General features: G+C 41.3%; 1 protein-coding gene across 1 annotated transcript in view; it reads right to left on the reverse strand.

Annotated features, from left to right (window-relative positions):
- LOC142436651 (uncharacterized) overlaps window positions 1-20,400 on the reverse strand; it is a 328,715-nt gene that overhangs the window by 158,533 nt on the left and 149,782 nt on the right. Inside the window, exon 3 of the mRNA XM_075540168.1 lies at window positions 5,895-6,021. Coding sequence (XP_075396283.1) covers window positions 5,958-6,021 — 64 coding nt within the window. The 3' untranslated portion in view covers window positions 5,895-5,957. The remainder of the gene's footprint in view (window positions 1-5,894; window positions 6,022-20,400) is intronic.

A 20,400-nucleotide genomic window follows, 5' to 3' on the forward strand; every position in this document is an offset into this window, starting at 1 on the left:
GGATAGTGAATAAAGCCACAGAAGAATCAATGCAATTGAACAATGGTGCTGGCAAACAATATGGAAAGTACCATGAGCTGCCAGAAGAACAAACAAAGTTCTCTTCTAAGAGATGGACAGCAATGATGACTGTGTCCCATTTGGGGGATCAAATAACAAAACTGTAGTAAGCAGAAACATTTGATGGTGTAAGATATGGCAATTTAATAATAATAATATATAATAAGGTTTCCTGGGGGGTAGGGAGGGCTAAGGAGGGGATAAAGGGGATCTGATATCAACAAGTTCACGGAGAACATGTTTTGAAAATGATGGTGGCAGCAACTGTACAAATATGCTTGATCTAATTGAAATATAAATTTTTATAATATCTATAAGAGCTACCAATTTTTAAAAAAATAGAATACAGCTAGAATGCTGCTCAGAAGTGTGTGAGGCAAGACTTCATCTCATGTACTTTGGACATGCTACCAGGAGAGATTAACCCATGCCAAAGGAAATTATGTTTAATAGAGGGTCAAAGAAAAGGAGGAAGACCCCCCCAACATCATGGACTGACATAGTGTCTGTAACAACGGGCTCAAAAATAATAAATGATGGCGAGGATGACATAGGAATGGGCCGTGATTCACTTTGTTGACCAGTAGAATAAAATAACGAGGGAGGTGCTCTCAGCCATCCAAACAGATGAGTTTGAAAATGTTTCCAAGAATGGAATCACAGATTTGACTAATGTATTAAGTATAATGGATAATACTTTGAAGGTTAAAAGGTTGTTTTGTAAAAAAATTTAAATGCATAGCTTAGAAAAAAAAACCTGGGTTATTTTTGGATACCCGCTTGAATGTTGTCATCAAGTCGGTGCTGCACAGTAACCCTATGCACATCGGAACAAAGCACTCGTCTCCATCCCAGCGTCACGCCTGTCCTTCACTTTGAGCTCACTGTTGCAGTCACTGCCAATCCCTCTCTCTCATTGAGGGCCTTCCTTCTTTACATTGCTGCTCCACTTTACCAAGCATGATGGACTTCTCCAGGGACCGGTCTCTGCTGATAATAAGTTCCAAGTATGTGAGACAAGGTCTTACCATCTTTCCTCTAAAGAGCGTCTGGCCGTCCTTCACCAAGATAGACCAGTTTGCTCTTTTGGCAGTCCGTGGGACTTTCATTCTTCTTTGCCAACACCGTAGCTCAAATGCAGAGAATCTTCTTCTGCTTCCTTATCCAATATCCAACTTTCACACGCACAAAAAGTCACTGAAATACCATGGTTTCTGTCCGCTGTACCTCAGTCCTCAAAGTGACCTTCTTACTTTCCAATACTTGAAAGAAATTTTATGCAACAGATTTACATTTCTTGAGTGCTGTTTCCATGAGTGTTGATGATGAATCCCAGCAAGACGAAATGCTTGCCAACTACAATCTTTCTGTTTTTCCTGATGTTACCTATTAGTCCAGTTTTGAGAATCTTGGTTTTCTTTACATTGAGTTGTAATCCATACTGAGGCTGAAATCCTTGATTTTTAACAACTAGAGCTTTAAGTCCTCCTGTCTTTCAGCCAGCAAGGTGTGTCATCTGTATATTGAAGGTTGTTAATAAGCCTGCCTCCCAATCCTGATGCTGAGTTCTTCACATAATCCCGTTTCTCTGATGATTTGCTGTGCAAACAAATTGAGTAAGTAGGACAAGAGGATTCAATTCTGACACACGCTTTTACTGAATTTTAAACCAAGTAGTAGTCCCTTGCTCTGTGCACACAATGTCCTCTGGATCCATGTACAGGTTTCACATGAGCATAATAGGTAGTTCCTGTTCTTCTCAAGGTAATCCATAGTTTGCAGTGATTCATACAGTGGAATCCCTTCACATAGTGAATGAAACACGCTGCACAACAGCTGGTCTTCTCTGTGTTAAGCCAAATCCATCTGATTTCAGCAATGATATCTTTTGTTCAATATCCTCTATTGAATCTGGCCTGAACCTCTGGCAGCTCCAAATCAATGAACTACTGCAACTGTTGTTTACTACTTCAGCAAAATATTGCTTGCATCTGATATCAAGGATAATTTTCTTATTCTGTTGAGTCACATTTATTTGGAATGATTATAAATATGGATTTCTTCCAGTCAGTTGACAAAGCAGCCATCTTCCAAATTTCTAGAGGAGTGCTACCAGTGGTTCATCACTTTGTTGAAACATTTCAATTGATATACTATCGATTCCTGAAACCTTGTTTTTGGCTAATACTTTCAGGACAGCTTGGATCTATTCCTTCAGAGTCATTAGTTCTTAGTCACATGCTACATCTTGAAATGGACAAATGTTGATTAGTGTGGTTCAATGACTGTGTATTCCTTCTTTCAATGCTTTCTCCATCATTCAATATTTTGCAGATAGAATCTTTCAAGATTGAAACTGAAGGCTTGACTTTTTTAATAATGAGTTATTTCAGTTAAAGATATGCCAACTATGTTCTTTCTTTTTGGTGTTCTAACTCTAAGTCTTTGCACATTTAATCATAATAATTTATTTTGTCTTCTCAAGCTGTCCTTTGAAATTTTCTGTTCATCTCTTTGTGTCCATCATTTCTTCCATGTATTGGGCTAATTTTTCTACTACCCTAAGTCCTTTGCTCAAAAACCATTTTCCCAATGGTGTCTTCTGTGATTTCCCATTTAAAAACCTCAACACCTTATTAGACATAACCAAACACTTATTAGCAATGGTTAGGGTGACATAGGTAATTCATGAAGGCGATGTTCTAAGGCCTACTTTGGTGAGTAGAGATTGAGGCCTGAAAAACTCATGTGGCCATCTAGGGTACAATTACTGGTCTCCTTTGCTCCCCCACTGGGAGGAGAGAAGACTGATAAAAATAGAAACTCTCATGGAAACAATTAGTCTAATAGTTGTATGGGGCATGCACACATCAGCCTTCACATCCATGAAACACAAAGCACTAGGTGGCGCCTGGCTACCACTTCCACCTGCTATGGAAAGGCTTACACAGAAGGCTCGGGTAGAGCAGAGGAGAATACAGTACAGATTCCAGAATCACAAAAGAGACCGGGCTCACAGGCTGGAGAGAGACTGGTGGCACCCTGAAGTCTATGATCCTTAGTCACTCCTCAGGTCTGTAACTGGACTCACCCTTGTAGTTCACGTTTCAGTCACACATCAGACAGGTCTCAAAGAGGGATAACAGCGCTAGTGTGGTAGGCACACCTGAGTATAATCAACCAATTAAGACCCAAAGGGCAGCATTTCCCCAAGGATAAATTTCAGAGCATTCGAAAAGAAGCATGGATGGGAACGGGTAACAGAAAGGAAGTACATATGTGATGGTACATGAGATGAAACAAAATGTGTTTAATTGTTGAAAAAAACTGATGATCTGCTCTGTAAACCGTCACCCAATTCACAACAAAATCAATTTACAAAAAGAAAAAAGTAAAACAAGTAAAAATATGAGCTTCATCTACAGTGCCACACACACACACTTTCTATTCATCCTTTCTGCCTTTGCTAACCCCAAGGTCAGCAGTTCAAAATCACCAGCCACTCCATGGGAAAAAGATGAGGTTTTCCATTCCTGTAAGGAGCTCCAGTCTGGGAAACCCACAGGGGCATTCTACCCTATCCTACAAGGTCGCTGTGAGTCTGCATCAATCTTATGGCATTGAGTTGTTTTTGTTTTGTCTTTTAATCTGTAGCTGATAGGCTATATATTTTACTTAATGATTTAACTTGCCTCAAATTAATAGGTTTTAAATATTAGTATAGAATGAAGTTTTGTATTTTTTATCCACAACTCTATGGCTATCAGAAAGTTAAGTGTCTACAACAGGTGAGTGACCCAACGAACACCTGCAGAGGAAATGAGAGGAGGAGGGAAGGTCGAAGAGAGGGCAGGAAGGGAAGATAGGTAAGGGAAGAGAGGATGGGTGAAATAGACTCTATAGTAAGACAGCCACAGCGAATACCCAAAACGAGTCTGCCTGGGTCATTCATAAAAACCGAGTTGATTCCAAAATATTCCTTTTTTGAAAATACAATTCACAATGTATAACAAAAGCTAAGACCTTGTCAAACTACTTCTGCTTTTACCAAACTTTATGTAGGATTTTATATAGAAAATGTACTTATAATGTCATTAACAGACATATGAAAATATCTATAGAATGCATAGAAACTGAGAGAAATTTTACAAAGCACATGGGCTGTGATATCTTCCCAAGATAACACTGACTGTGCCGGGGTAAAGTCAAATCATTCCATGCCATACACCCTAAAGTATGTTAGCGAGTCACCATCACAGTGAACAGCGTCCATTTCTACAGAGAAAGCGTACATGGTTCGGCTGGGAGTGAAGCAGAGGAGCAGAAATGCTCCCTGCTGCAAGCTGACAGTTACATGGGACCCCTGAAGTTTTAAATTGAGTTCCTCTGCTAATTACCGGCCTGAAAGAGACAAAGAATGATCCACATTTTATTCTCTGCTGAACTTGCAACAAGCACTCGTGAATGGGACATTAGGGTCAAGCTGGGAAGCTCCAGTTTGTTTGACCGAGTACAGAGCATGGTGTCACCTCCCGCGCAAATAAGGTCAGGTACACCTCCCTGCCTTGGGTTCCCACCAGGGAGATGTCAGTGTAACCGGGGCTAACTGAGGACTTGAGAGAGAGGATAAAACAAAAACGCAAACAAAACAGAAAACAAAAAATCACGTTGCCTATGGATTTGAAGTTATTTATGTTTTAAAATGAATTCAAATATGTACAATCTCATTCTTTTCCATCACATGCTACACCTAGTGGTAAGAGTGTCAACTATTCTGTCTATTTTCTAAACAGCTCATTGTATGACCAGTAAAGCTACACAGCAGGCAGGTACTTTAATGAAACAGGCCTATTCTCTGGGGACAAGAACCTGTGGTTGAAACGCTAGCACTGTGATCATGAAAGCACTTTGTTCTTGCCAATGAGCAATACTTTTGATGTGGATCCTGATCAAAAATCCCCTTGGGAAGGAAAAACGTGTAGCGGTGGGGAGGGGGGAACAAAGGAGTGTTGTGATGTGAGATTTCAAAACAGATTTTCTCAGAAGAAAAAATACCTTCAGCATTCAAAATGGGTATGCATTCTACCTTTCTGGAAAGTCATAGAATGACGTTGCCAAAGCAGCCTCATTGAAGTTAAAGTAATAAAAGTAATTAATTTATTCATTCAACCAACAGTGTTGAGTATACTACTTTCGTGCATGGAAGAAACATAAGAACACTCGAGAACACAATCCCATGACCAGTGCAATTCCTTTCTCTCTTCTCTTTATTTAACTTACTATAACTCGGCATCCAACATGTGGCTGAATGAAAAAAATCGAGGGGCAGCTTACACACTGTAGCCCGGCATGTGAGAGTTAGGAAACAAGCACTAATCAATGGGCACCTCCTCATAGTGTCACAGTGAAGACTTTGGGGAATCACAGAGAATGTGTTTGACATCCCAGCTCCTTCATTTAATGGCTGTCTGCAGGAATAGGAAACTTCATGGTCTCAATTTCCTTAATATAAAAAATAATCGTGTAGCAGTGCCTACTGTACACGGTAGTTAAGAACATGAAGTGTGACACTGCCAAGAACCTTTTACGCATGTTTTTAACAAAGTAGAATTATTTTGGCTATCTTTTAAAATGCTAAACCTACATCAGTTCTTAAATAATTATACACATACTTTGTGGCAAGAATCCAGAAGCACCAAACTTTATTTTACCTCTTGTGAAATCATAGCCTCTAAAAATATAACCCTTAGACTGTTCATGCGTCCTAAGCATCTTAACCAATAAACTCCACCTTCAAGGAGCCCTTCTGAAAAAATAAACAAGAAAATTCTTACCGAGTTTTGGCAAAGAATAGGGCACTTTAAAGTAGTCTTCATAAAACTCAATTAGTCTCTTTGTTATATGGAGGGCGTAGTGCCCGGATCCTCTTCTGATGGCGTCGGGTCTTGCATACAACCGCACCTAAAACATATGCAGACGCAGCACTTTAGCCTTTTGGTCTCAAGTTGTATCTATCGTGCAAATATGAACCTACACAAATTACTTCAAGGACTACAAAAATTAAACAATATCCTTTGTCCATTATATCAAGGCACTTTGTAATTGAAAGAATCAAACTACAACAATTGAAGTAACCAAGGTGAGCAAGTTACAATTTCCTCCCTTTGCAAGACGACAAAGAGAACAATTCTATACCTTGCTTCAAAATAAATATTCAAAGTGATCACTTATGTGCGCCTGTTAGAGATTTGAAGGTATGGTGGATTAATATAATGGGTCCCTAACGATGCTGAAAATAGTCAGGATACGGTGGCTCAGCAGGAGAGAAAATTCATGGTTTGTTAAAGACATATTATAACAAACTTTGAAAGTATTACTGAGCAGGGCAGAAATATAATTTATGCCCCCTTCTTTTCTTTGGAAAAAACCTGTCTTGTTCCCAATCTGCAAACCAGGGATAGAAAATTCTTGCCTGGACATCAACAATCCTCATTCTGGTGGGCACTCTGCAAGTGCTCCTGGCTCAAACCCAGCTGAACATCATTCATATTCCAGCACAATCTGGACCCTTAATATGGATTTTAAATCAAGCATTGTATATTATCTAGTCCTCAGCCAAGAAGGATCCTAAGGCAAGTAACATAAAACTGAACAAAACTAACAATTGTACAGAAAAGGCTAAAATGAGATTAGTTTCCATAAAGCTTTCATAAAGCTATCCAGCATCCTTCTTTCCAAAGGCTAAGTCTGTTTTTCACAGATGTGGTCCCTAATCCTCATATCAATTGTGTGAATAAGAAATGTGTATTTTGTACAGCAGTGGAGAGCAGTGTCCTGGGAGTTGGATTTTAGTCCAACTCTGCCACTAAGAACGTGGGATGCTGGTGAGCAAATTACTTAACCTGCTTGGGTCTCAAATGTTCTCATTTATAAAATAAAGGTGTTTGCCACCAGATAGTTCTACAGTGTTTTTCAATTCTAAAACACCTATTCCCAATCCCATTTTACAGATAAAAGGATTTATTTTCTTACTGGTGATTTTCCCAAATCAGTATAAAATATTTTATTTAGTATATGTAAATGGATATTTATGTTCATAAAGACTACAAAGGAAAACTGTAGTCCATGTGTAATGGTTAGATCTTATACTAACTTGGTACTTTTGTGGAGGCAGGGGTGGAGTCAAACCTGTCAATCATGTAGTCGCCTAGTGACGCCTCCTTGGGGGCGTGGCTTTTTATAAGCGAACAGCAAGAACTTCTTTCTCAAGCCCGCCGCCTTCCCTGCTTGCCAAGATTGTGTCTGCCTCTAGCGTCAGCCCCATGTGGACTGCAGACCCTGCATGTTTCAACACCCTGCCATTTCCCACCAACCCTGGATCCACAGGACTCTGCGCCCACCTGTGATCCCCCTGCTTCCGCTAAAGGTACTTGTTCTGTTTCATCCGCCTGCCTCAGCTGGGATGCATTCTTGATGTGAAATTGTTTCTTGATATCAAGGTTTTTTTTTTTTCTGATTTCAAATCCATAAACAATCTATGTCATTGGTTTTGTTTCTTTAGACACCCTAGCCTACCCCATCGCAATATAACACATGATTGTACAGGTGATTCTTTACCATCTATATTAAAAGGAGAGAGAAGGGAAAACCAAAGCAGCTGCTCTTAAGTCAATTCTGAAGCAGTGGCTCTATATGTCCCCGAGCAGACCCGCTCCATAGAAGTGTATCACGGTAATTCGTCTGGAAGTCGTTCCTCGGGACTTCCTTCAACAGAATTTCTGGGTAGGGGTGAGCCAATCGCAAACTATCTGTACAGTCAAGATATAAGTACAATCTAAAAGCCTAGAAAATCGAGGAAAACACATTTTGACTTTAGCTTGAAAGACCTATAATTCAATACCAGATTTACTGACTAACACATTTCCAACAAAAATGGCTGACAGAAATATAACCTCTTCCATCAATCAATTCCACAAATCAGTCAAGATATCTGCAATGAATTCAATAACAATTAACTACTAAAATGATGAAGCTGCTTCTCATGCAGCAACTAAGTTAGATATAAAATTGGGTCCAGTCACCACAGATTTAGTCGGCAGCGGTAGAAAGCCGACACTCTCAGGAAAGCCCATCTGAAAGAGCAGCACATGCCACTCTTGACACTCGGGGAAATGCAATCATTCTGAGTCCCTGCTGTGCCTGGCATCAACTATTCTGTATACATTCGGTATTTTAGGTGGAATTCCCAAGAGATAGGCCACAAGACAAGTAGGGTGTGTGGGTGATCAGGAAAGAGGCGTGCCCAGGAGATACCTCCGAGGGAATAGGCAAAGCAGCATCCAGAAACGTGAGAATCCAAGCGAGGCTGCAATTTCAGGTGAAATCTGGAGCACAGACTGACCCACAAGGGCCTCGATGATCTGGAAAGTGTGTCCTGCGTGATTGGCTGGCTCCCATGAGCCTGGACCAGGCCTCATTGGCTGCTCACTGCTAAGGGCGGGCATAAAACCTCAGGCACTTCCTGTTCTTGAGACAGCTGGGCAAGGAGCTCCCCTAGTCAATTGCTCCTGTTTTGGGACTCTCAGGTGTGAGCAGTTAGGAGTAAAATCACTAAAACGGAGCAATAGGGACATCAAATAGGGAAGGGGATCTAGCCTATACAACAGCAACTGTCATAGAAACTAATTCACTGTCAACAGATATTTAATTAGCACGTGCTCGGTGCCATAATAATCCGAGAAGTGGTGGACTGCTCACAAAAAGGTCAGTGGTTCAAAGCCACCAGCTAACTGAGAGGTCACCACTTCAAACTCACACTTCAGGAGCAGCATGAGGCCATCTGCTTCCATTGAGGTTTACAGCCTCGGAAATTCTAAGGGACACTGCCTGCCTCTCTGTCCCGCAGGGTCACTATGAATCAGAATTACTCAATGGCAGTTGGTTTAGTTTTTTGATTATTTTTAATAGGGATGAAAAAGACTACAGGAGGAGCAGGTGTGCATGTGTGTGTGAGAGATTGAGAGAGAAATGACTCAATGGCAGTGGGTGTTTTGTTCTTTGGGGGGAATTTTGTACCATGGTCAAGGCTAAGTATTTTTTATTTAATGATGAAAAAAACATGGTCTCTAGTTAAATGAGGTACAAAGCATTAAGGTACAAAGATCAGAGATAATATAATCATCATTATTAAAAAGCTTAACATATATTCAGTAATTTAGTATTTGTATTTTTTAGTTACATTATTTTCATATCAACTTGAAGATATGAAAATGTAGGGGTGGAGTCCAGTCTGTCAATCAGGTCACAGCCTGATGATGCCTCCTGTTGGGCATGGTCTTCTCATATGAAGGATCCTGGGCTCGCGCTCGCTCTCGCTCTCTCTCTCTCTCTCTCTCTCTCTCTCTCTCGCTCTCGCTCTCGCTCTCGCTCTCGCTCTCTCTCGCTCTCTCTTTTTCTCTTTCCCTCTGCCTTTACCCTCCTGCTGGCAAGCCACTCAGAGACCTTCCAGAGCCCTGTGATGCTTCTACCACCATTTGATCCACAAGACTTGTCACCTACCAGCCTGTGATCTTCCTGCATTTTGCATCATTGCTTGCAGCTGTGTGAGTCTGAAGAGGAATTTATGGACTAAGATCAGACTTACAGACTAGTATTGGACATAAGGACTTTATCAGGACTATACTGGGATATTTTATTTATGCAGAATTACTTCTTGATATAAAGCTCTCTCTTACACATATATGAGTGTCCTTGGAATCCACTCTGTCCAGCAAACACATTGTACAAGTAACATTTTCCTGTGATATAAATGGCAAATGTATCATGAGAAAAATATATAGCTTTCAGAAGGTTTGAAATGAAGTAACTAATAAATTCAAGTTAAAACTATAACTAGGACCACTACAAAATGACAGAGTAAGGGTCACTGATTTTAATCTTAAGCACCATCACCGATTTTGGTAAAAATGCAGCTATTTCTATCAATCAACTCCACCAGTCTGTCAAGCTATCTGCAGGACCAGACAAGAAAAGCATGATTGAGTCAATCTGGTTGTTAAGAATTGATGGAAATGATCCAATTCCAGGTGAGGAAATAAGACATAGAAGCAGTGTCTTCATTTATTCATTCCAACATGTATTGCATGCCTGCTGTGTACCAGGCACTTTACGGGAGCCTACAAATAAAACAAGACCACAGAGTGCATAGCCCTCGAGGTCTGAAGTTTGAACTCACCAGCCGCTCCAATGGAAAAAAGATAAGTTTTTGGTTCCTGTAAAGATTTACAGCCTTGGAAACCAAAAGTGGCAATTCTGCTCTGTCCTATAAGGTCAGTGTGAGTCAGAATTGACTAGATTCATACCATGCACTTCATAGCAGTGCCTAGATGTTGATAAGTAATGGCATGGATTAAGTTGTGTATCCTCAAAAGATGGGTGAGCTTGGCTGGATCATGATTTCCTGTATTGTGATTTTATTACTCCCCCACTTCGTGATCTTCTATGTATAGCTGAAGCTGGACTAGGTCATGGTGATGAGGATTATGTTATGTCTGTTATGTCACCTAGGCAGGATTCAGTGGGAGGCAACAGCCCTAGTCAAGATAAGGCCCCTCGTCCAGTGTCAGGAGAATCCTCCGGGGAGATAAGAAGAGAGAGAGGACCCTCCCCACCACAGTGAAAGAAAAGCCAGCAGAGTGTGTCTTTTTCACCGGGATCCCTGCCCTGAGAGCCTAGATTCAGGGAAAGAGGGATGTCCATACAGATGGAAATCTCCAAGGAATGCCAAGCCCACAGATGCTGAGGGCAGACAAGGACTTTGTCTTAGAGTCAATAGAGGAAGAAAGCCTTCCCCTAGATCTGGCATTTTGAGTTCTGACTTCTAGCCCTGAAACCATGAGAAAATAAACGAACTTGTCAAAGCCATCCCGGTGCTTAAGCTGTGTTGTAGCACCACTACTCTTCACGGCATCTTAAATGACACACAGTTTAACAGCAAAAGGACAATATGAACATCAAAAGGGCATCTTTTGCTTTTCCTCTCATTCCAACAGATCAACTGATTAATCTCTTGTCCAAGGCCAAGTCCTTATTCCATCCCCTTTTACTTGAACAAAGACGTCACTGCCAAAATGCCTTCCCCGTTTCCTGCATCACCAACTGATGCCTGCCTCCTGGATCATTCTCCTCGGTAGGCACATACTCTGTTTTGTCTCCTTTGTTAAAATTAAAAACCGAAAAACCCTTAACCTCTGTTCCTCCAATTATTGTCCCATATTTCCATTCCCTTTTATATCAATGATACTCAAAAGAGTTTCCTATATTATAATAAACAACATAAAATGTAATATGAACCAGCATGAAAGTGGGCATATAATATAGAGACAATTATAAATGGGGTGTTTTGAAACGTATATCCCCTGCTTTTAAGTTGCTCATGAACTACAACCAGGCTTTTTTTTTTTTTTTTAATTTTAACAATTTATTGGGGCTCATACAATTCTTTTCACAGTTCATTAACCAGGCTTTTAAACCCAGAAAACCAACACTAAATCCAATGTCACTGAGTTGATTCCAACTCCATGTTGGGTTTCCAAGGCTGTAAATCTTCAAGGGTGCAGAAAGCCTCAACTTGCCTCCATGAAGCAGTTGATGCGTTTGAAGCCCTGACACTGTGGTTGGTAGTCAGCCCAAAGCACCACCTGGGCCCCCAACAGTCTACCAGAACTAGACGCACCAAAAGTACCCTACTAATGACTTCACAATGCATGCTTGCCCTGTCAGCAGTGCTTGGGACAGGCGATCATGTGTTCCCTTTGAAACACTTTTGTTACTTGACTTCTATTCCCACTTAAGCACTCCCAAGTTTGGCTGGCTCCTCCTCTTTCTTCCCTCAATGGTAGAGAGATCCGGATTGCAAGCCATAGGCTTCTTCCACAGGCTGTCTACACTTAAGATCTTGCTAATCATATATCATATCTAGTTTTCAGATATTAAAACTGAAGACTTTCCCTACAATTTCAGATTTGTAAATGCAGCTGCCAACTGATACCTCCACTCAAATATCTATCAGTCATATTAAAACCAAACCTTGATACCTTGATATCTGTCTCTCTCTCTCTCTCTCTCTCTCTCTCTCTCTCTCTCTCTCTCTCTCTCTCTCACACACACACACACACACACACACACACACACATCCTGCTTCTCCTATAGTCTGTTTCATCCTGTTTAAAACTAATCCAAAAAACAAAGCAGCCACTGTTGAATCAATTCTGACTCATCGTGACACTGTAGGACAGAGTCAAACTACTTCCAGGATCTCCAAGACTGTGAACTGTACATGCTGACAGAAAAAAAACGCATCTCCTCTGTCCCTGGGAGTAGCAGGTCAGCTCCCACTGCAGACCTGGTGGTCTGCAGCCTGCTGCAGCAGCCACTCGGTCACCGGGGCTCCCTTACAGGTAATACCGCCCTCCACTCACGAAGGCTCTGATGCCGCAGAGTGATAACATTCCTTTGCATTTCAGAAATATCGTTTTAGGGGCCTAAACCTTAGTGAACTGAAGTACAGGGGATGGCTTCAGGCTTCAAAACTCACAAAAATGAGATAAACACTGAAAGGGGAGGCTAGGGGAGTATGGAACATCTACTCATGCATGTTACAGAATAGACTGTAAACTGAAATAAAGAATAGGAATTTAAGGCACAGATATATCAGTTAAAGATTTGAAGCAACAGGGTGGCGTGACTAGAGTTATGTTAAGCGATTACATGAACTGATCCACTGCCGTGGAGCGAACACTGACACAAAGTGAACCAGGGTGGGTTTCTGAGACAATGACTGTTTACGGGAGGAGAAAACCCAGTCTTTCTCTCCTGGAGCTGCTGGTGGTTTTGAACTGCCCACCATGGAATTCTCAAGCCAATATGTAACCACTACACCACAAGGGTTACAAATCTTAGTGTATATGTCTTATAGGGGCTAGGAATGAGTGAAACAAATAAATTGAGACTATGCCAGCAAGACAGATGAAAGAGAACAGTGATTTGATCTAGAGAGAGCAATTGAGAGGCAGAGAAAAGATGGAGCTATTCAACTGCTCTCACTCGCTTTTAAACAAGTCACTGAGATATTGCGCGTGGTGAATTTTAGGACCATTCGCATTGAAAACTAGCCACTCACACATGCACATACCTTACTCTGTTGTACTAAGTGAACCTGGATTGAACTGTGGAGGGAAGAGTTTAAAATATTGCATAACCTTGTGGTTAATCAATAACATTTTGTATAATAATTTACGTGACCGTACATAAACATTTCTATTTGCTTTCTTCTTCTAGAGTAACTAGATTCTACCTCATCATTACAAATAAACTAAATCTTCATAAACCCGTTTATCACTCAAAAGCACTGAAATATAATTTTATTACACCTGCCTATTTGCATTTTCTGACATGCCATGATAAGCGTGAAGCGCTAAAGAGGCAAATTGCTTACTTTTCCCGGAGCAGGCTTTATCTCTCCTTCTAAAAACTTTTCCGACCACCAATGTCAACCAGGTTGCCACTGAGTCCCAAGTGGAGGACAATGCACTAGGAATTTGCAGGGATGGCTTTCTCTCTGACAACTTGTGTCAGCTTAAGAGAGTCAGCAAACTTCTCTGAATCTCGGCTCCTCAGTGTCTTCCCGGAGCAACAATCTAGAATCCCCTTAAGCCTAGGGGACTGATCAGCGATATAAACCTATTGTCTTCCCCTGTGTAGTCCCCATTTACAAGCAGAATAAAAGAAAAGGTTTTTATTTCCTCAGTATAGTTTGGCTATTTTTACATCTTTCACTTCTCTTGAAAATAAACTATCTTGCTCTCGTTCTCTATCTGTTGTCCTTGAGTATTCCTCTTCTATTCCATGAACTTGAGACGGGGAAGACAGAAATAGCTGTAGTAACCAACACAAATGGAAGAGGCGTGTCCTTATGGCTCCAATCCTGTGGTGATGCATCATAAAAAGAGCTAAAGTTTAAGAACTTCAGACTTTTGATCCCTTAAAAAAAAATAAACTCACTCACTGCCACTGAGTTGACGCCGGACTCACAGTGACCTTACAGGACAGGGAAGAACTGCCCCTGTGAGTTCCTGAGACGGTAACTCTTTATAGGATGACATAGCCCCCATCTTTCTGCCAAGGAGTAGATAGTGTTTTTGAACTGCTGACCTTGCAGTTAGCAGCCCACAGTGTACCATCAGGGGTGCTACTGATCCCTTAAAGCACTTCAATGCCCCAAATCAGTGTTCTTTTGGTAGTGTCTCTCCTTAGACCCAGTGGGATTGACTGTGTAGTTTCCTGGACTCTCCATATTTTATGCAAGTTTCATTTATCTGTAGTATTTTCATTTTTTTTATTCCTGAAAAGGGGGGAGGGATGCTAACGACATCTTTCAATCCTTTATATAAAAAAAAAACCAACCCACAAAGAGTAGATACATTTCAGTTATCCCGAGGACTGAGAGTGACTGCCTGGAGGCTATGTTGGGAGGAATCCTAAAACTACATCTGGACCCAGCAGGGGGATCTGTGAAATTCCTGCTGTGCATTTACAGATAAAGGCCGTTGTGGTGGTGCGGGACATATGCATGATCAGGACAGACTAACCTTTCAGGGAGGTGTAAGGGAAGGCAACTCTGCATAGACTTGAATTGATCTGGCCTTTGGTGGTTGTGCGATTTAGAGAAAGGACAGCAAAGGCTGATTAAGAACGTCATCATTTATTTATGTTTATTAATTAATAGTTAATGAGCCTCTATTAACAAATGCACGGCAGCCTGAACCTGTTGAAGAGCCTTTTCTTGTTCTGTGCCTCAATTTTCAAGCTACACTACCTTTGGGACACCTAACCTGTGAACTGTGTCGCTGTACTTTGAGGTCCCTTTAAGACTTGCCTCGCCAGAGGATTGGAATGTACATCTCTGGAGCTGGGGACTGACTGTTGGTGACCTGCCTTGCTGTTGGCTACCTGTGCTGGGATAGCCCACATCGCTCTACAGAGGACTACCTGGTGGCCCTCAAGACTTGAAGGACTGCCAGTGGCTCACAACACTCTCACAGGAGTGAGTTGCACTGAGCTATTCGTACTGATTTATAATTTAACTGTTCATTTCTTGTATTATATATCTATCTGTCTGTATATAATTTAACAGTTCATTTCTTGTGTTATATATCTACCTATCTTTGTAAATATATATATATATAATTATCAGCAATCTGGTTTTGTCTCTCTAGAGAACCCTGTCTAACACAGATGGTCAGGCTGCCATGCGTGTGCTGAGTGTCCAAAGGGAAGCGAGAGAGACGGGTCTCATTTTTGCAGGAGGGCACAGTCTAGCGGGAACACAGAACTACAAGAACTCATATTGAGAAGCAGAAAGTGGACCTCAGTTACAGGAGCTTTTCAAATATAGCCTCCCTACAGCGGTGGTGATTCAGCAAAACAGGGTAAGTGGACCAGAGGAATCAGGAGAAACACAGTTTCAGATTCTGGGACAGAGTGCTGATACCTTTCTCTGTGGTAAAGATGTAGGGAAAAGTACATACGCAATTGTAACATAATGCAAAAAAGTTCAAGTCCACACTCGCAAGTGCCCAAACAGTATCATCTCAATTTAAAACACTTCATATAGTTTATCACTTCTCTTTATAAAATTCCTAAGTAACAGATAGGGATTTAAGTAATTAATTCACGTGTTATAGATGAAGAAGATGGAGATAGGGTTTTTAATAGTCGCTGAACTTCCCAAAGCATTTCTACTAGACGGCTTTCGTTATTTGTTGTGCTCGAAAATGAACTGTATGAAACAGTGTGTCGTTACACCATACAACAAAGAACAGAATCTACACCAGAAGCACACTTGTTAAATGAAATTTTCTCTGATTTGTCATCTGTAATTTTGTATTTAAATTAAATAAACCTTCTGGCTTGCTGGAGTTATTCTCTGAGAAAATTTTACACTGCAAGAGTATGTTAGGAATTTTGGGAGACAGTAATTACTTCACACCTTTAAAATATCACTATAATAACAATAATAAGTTTACATTTCCTTTCTGCTCTAATGGAAAGCTTAGTCCCTTTAATAACTGCAAAGCGACAATGTACTGTCCCTAAATTCTCAACCAATAAAGCTGAATTAATGCACCTACGTGAATATAATTTGATTTGGGAATTCTTCACAGAAAATACTAAACCGTAACAAGGCCAGGAGAAAGACACAGGTGCTTCAGGTACTAAGCGCAGAGAAATAAATTGATACAACGACAAAAGGAGATAGTAAACAAGAAATAAAACCCAAACATTTTATAGTTTTATGTTTATCTCATTTTAGCTAAGTACAGTGAGTTAATACACACAAACCTGACAGAAACGGGACCAGTGCTAAGCTCAGGAGGCAATAAACTTAAAGAGGTGCCTGGAAGAAGGAGAGGCAGGAGGCCGGCCTGGCAGGAGCAGCCAAGGATCAGGTAACTGACCAGGGCCTGAACACCCCAGTGAAGAGTCTGGAGGCGCTGCCTGGAGAAGCTCGGAGCCAGTTCTCAGTCTAAAGCAGAGTAATGTGATTGAAAGCAACAAAGAGAGACTATGTAGGCAACAGAATTTAAGAGATCTTGAGCCAGGGAGGCTAGAGTATAGAAAATCATGCTATTAAAAGTGAAAAATGTATCCTATAGATTTTTTTCTTCTTTTTTTAAAAATCATTTTACTAGGGGTTCATACAATCCATACATCAATTGTATAAAGCACATTCATACATTCATCACCCTCATCATTCGCAAAACATTTGTTCTCCACTTAAGCCCTTGGCATCAACTCCTTACTTTTACCACTCCCTCCCTGCTTCCCCCCTCCCTCATGAACCCTTGATGATTTATAAATTATTAGTTTGTCATATCTTACACTGTCCGATGTCTCCCTTCACCCACTTTTCTTTTGCCCGTCCCCCAGGGAGGAGGTTCTATGTAGATCCCTGTAATCGGTTCCCCCTTTCCACTCCACCCTCCCTCCACCCACCCGGTATCATCACTCTCAACACTGGTCCTAAAGGGATCATATGTCCTGGATTCCCTCTGTTTCCAGTTCCTATATGTTCCAGTGTACATCCTCTGGTCTAGCCAGATTTGTAAGGTAGAATTGGGATCATGATAGTGGGGAGACAGGGGGAAATCATTCAAGAACTAAAGGAAAGTTGTATGTTTCATTGTTGCTACAATACACCATGACTGGTTCGTCTCCTCCTCTTGATCCTTCTGTAAGGGGATATCCAGTTGCCTACCGATGGGCTTTGGGTCCCCAATCTGCACTCCTCCCTCATTCACAATGATATGATTTTGTGTTCTATGATGCCTAATAACTGATCCCTTCGGCCCCTCATGATCACACAGGCTGGTGTGCTTCTTCCATGTGGACCTTGTTGCTTCTTAGCTAGAGGGCCACTTGTTTACCTTCAAGTCTTTAAGACCCTAGACACTCTATCTTTTGATAGTCGGGCACCATCAGCTTTCTTCACATTTGCTTATGCACCTGCTTTGTCTTCAGTGGTTGTGTCGGGAAGGTGAGCATCATGGAATGCCAGTTCAATAGAACAAAATATTCTTGCATTGAGGGAGTACTTGAGTGGAGGCCCAATGTCCATCTGCTACTTTAATAGTAAACCTATAAATATATGCATAGATGTATCCTATAGATTTTAATGAGAAAACCGTCAGCAATAGGCACTATCACCTTAGTTAAAGTCTTAATTCTGAGGAGGGGACTTTCAAATCAGAGGTGAAGGGATCAGAAATAGCTCACGATGAGGAGGTGAGGCACATGGTAGGGTCTGACACACAACGATGTCAAAACTAACATGACGTCAAATCACAAAGCAGAAGTACATACCAAGCCTCCTCAAGGAGTCTCACTTGGAACCAAAACCATACACCTTTCGGGTAGATCGTTTCATAAAACATACCTTAATCATTTTAAACATCTCACAAAGACTCGCCCTGAGTCCCTAGGTGTGCAAATGGTTTGGGCTCAAATACTAACTTCAGGTTCCTGGTTTGAACCTGCCTAGAGTATCAAGATATGTTCCCATAAGCATTTGGAAAACCCTGTGAGACAGTTGTACTTTGTAACATGTGGGGTCACCAAGAGATGTTAAAGCCAGACTTATAATAAATTCCATCTCATCACTAACTGTCATAAAGACAATCCGGAGTATTGGTACTGATAAAGCTGCTCTAACGTCTGGTTCTTGTGCCTACCCATTTTGCTTCGCACACTGCTTCTAGATACCACTTTGGGTACCTATTGTGATTCCACAGTTCCCATTGACTGGCTCTCTGTAAGTAGATCTGCTGGCCTTTCTGTCTAGTCCTTCTTAGTCTGGAAGTCCCACTGAAATGTATTTAGCATCATATCAATATCCAAAAGCCTCCACTGTGGTTGAGTGATATGAAATGAATAGACAGGTAATCTAAACTAGGTCTCCTACATGGAATGGAAATTCTACCACTGGGCTACCATTAATATGATAACAAAGAATTCCCTAGTAAAGCATTGGCTGAAAATTATGAGTTGCTACTTTTATGGCGTTAATTCTGGATCTGACAGCCTTTACTCTGCAGAATCCTGCTGCTGTTTGCTGTCGTTGTTGCGGCCACTGTTGTCAGTGGCTGTTGAGTCAGTCCCTACTCATGGAAACCCTTCGTACAACAGAACTTAGCATTGCTGAGCCCTGCACCATCCTAAAAATTGTTGTTACATTTGAGCCCATTGTTGCAGCCACTAGATCAATCCATCTTGTCAGGAGCTTTCCTCATTTCCTCTGCCCTTTTACGTTCCTAAGCATGATGTCTTCCCAAGGAACTGGTCTCTCCTGATAACATGGTTCGTAAATCAACCCAAATTCACTGTCATCAAGTCGTAGCAGACTCATCTTGACCTTATAGGACTACCCCAGTGGGCTGCCAAGAGTATAAAGTGTGACAAGAACAGAACGCCTCATCTTCGTCCTGTTGAATCACTGACAGATTAGAACTAGCAACCCAATTTGTCACCCACTAGACCACAAGAGGTCCTGAACACGGGTTCACAGGCTCTCTAAAGTGTGTCCTATATTTCTCAATAGGATGTTAAGTTCTTTAAAGAGCAAGTGCATTTTTTAAATTTCTCTTTTCGCTGTCCATTGTCCAGTGCAATGCCTTGCACTCAGCATGGATTGACTACATGTTGCTAGCTCCCATAAACCGATAATAAACTTTCAAAGTCCTTGTCCACTCTGGTACTAAAATGCTGTTATCATAGATTGATTGCATCTCCAAACCGCATTTTGCTTCAGGCAAGGAAATTAGCACTGTGGCAACCTGTGCAGTCTCTTCTTGAAGATCACTTCGCATTTATTCCTAAGCGTAGTATTTGCCACTTCACTGTAGAACTTCCAAGCTGAAGTTACGTATGGGCACTTCACGACAAGACAGGCTTTATCGCAGTCACGCATTCCACAGTGGGATTTTCCTATGTGCATGGGGGAGTGAAAATAGAGAGGTGTCCAAAGATTTGAGAACAAATGGCATTATCATTTGATTCCATTTTCCCCTGAGCATTTTGAAACCTCTTATAAATGTGGTAAACTGAATGTGGCCTCCAAAGATAACTACATCCTCATCCCGGATTCCGAGACGACTCCTTAATGTGGCACAGGAGACTTTGGAAGACGTGATTAAGGATCTTGGGATAGGGAGGTTATCCTAGCTTACCTAAGTGGACCCTAGTCATGATCACAAGCACCCTAAAAGAAGGAGGCAGGCAATAAAAGAAGAGAAGGTGGTAGGTGATGGCGAAGAGAGTTACAGGCGCTACGATGGGAAAAACCTAGAAATAAGGCCCAGAGACACTCTTGTTTCCACTCTCTGAGACTCATTTAGACGTCTGATCTCCAGAACTGTTAAAATTATAATCTGTATTGCTTAAAGGCATGAATTTATGATCATTTGTACTGCAGTACAACATTTTTTATTTCCGTGTCACTAAATACAGCATTTTTTCTTTTTGGATTTTGAAAGTTGGGGCACAATTTATGCTTCTTCCTGTGCCTTACGGCTCTCAAGGTGTTGTTTCGGCACCTCCACATCATTTCACATGATCACCAGTCACACGACATACCAATGTGCATAGGCGCGCACAAGAAAGAGAACGTGCACTGGTTGAATGACAGTAAGAATGATCTGCAGTGATGTTTTTCCAAGTGTGGTCTCAGAATGTTTTGCATCAGAATTCCCCGGAATCGTTGTTTAAAACTCAGATTCCTAGGTT

This window comes from Tenrec ecaudatus, unplaced genomic scaffold (genome assembly GCF_050624435.1).
Source record: "Tenrec ecaudatus isolate mTenEca1 unplaced genomic scaffold, mTenEca1.hap1 Scaffold_532, whole genome shotgun sequence".
NCBI classification, from domain to species: domain Eukaryota; kingdom Metazoa; phylum Chordata; class Mammalia; order Afrosoricida; family Tenrecidae; genus Tenrec; species Tenrec ecaudatus.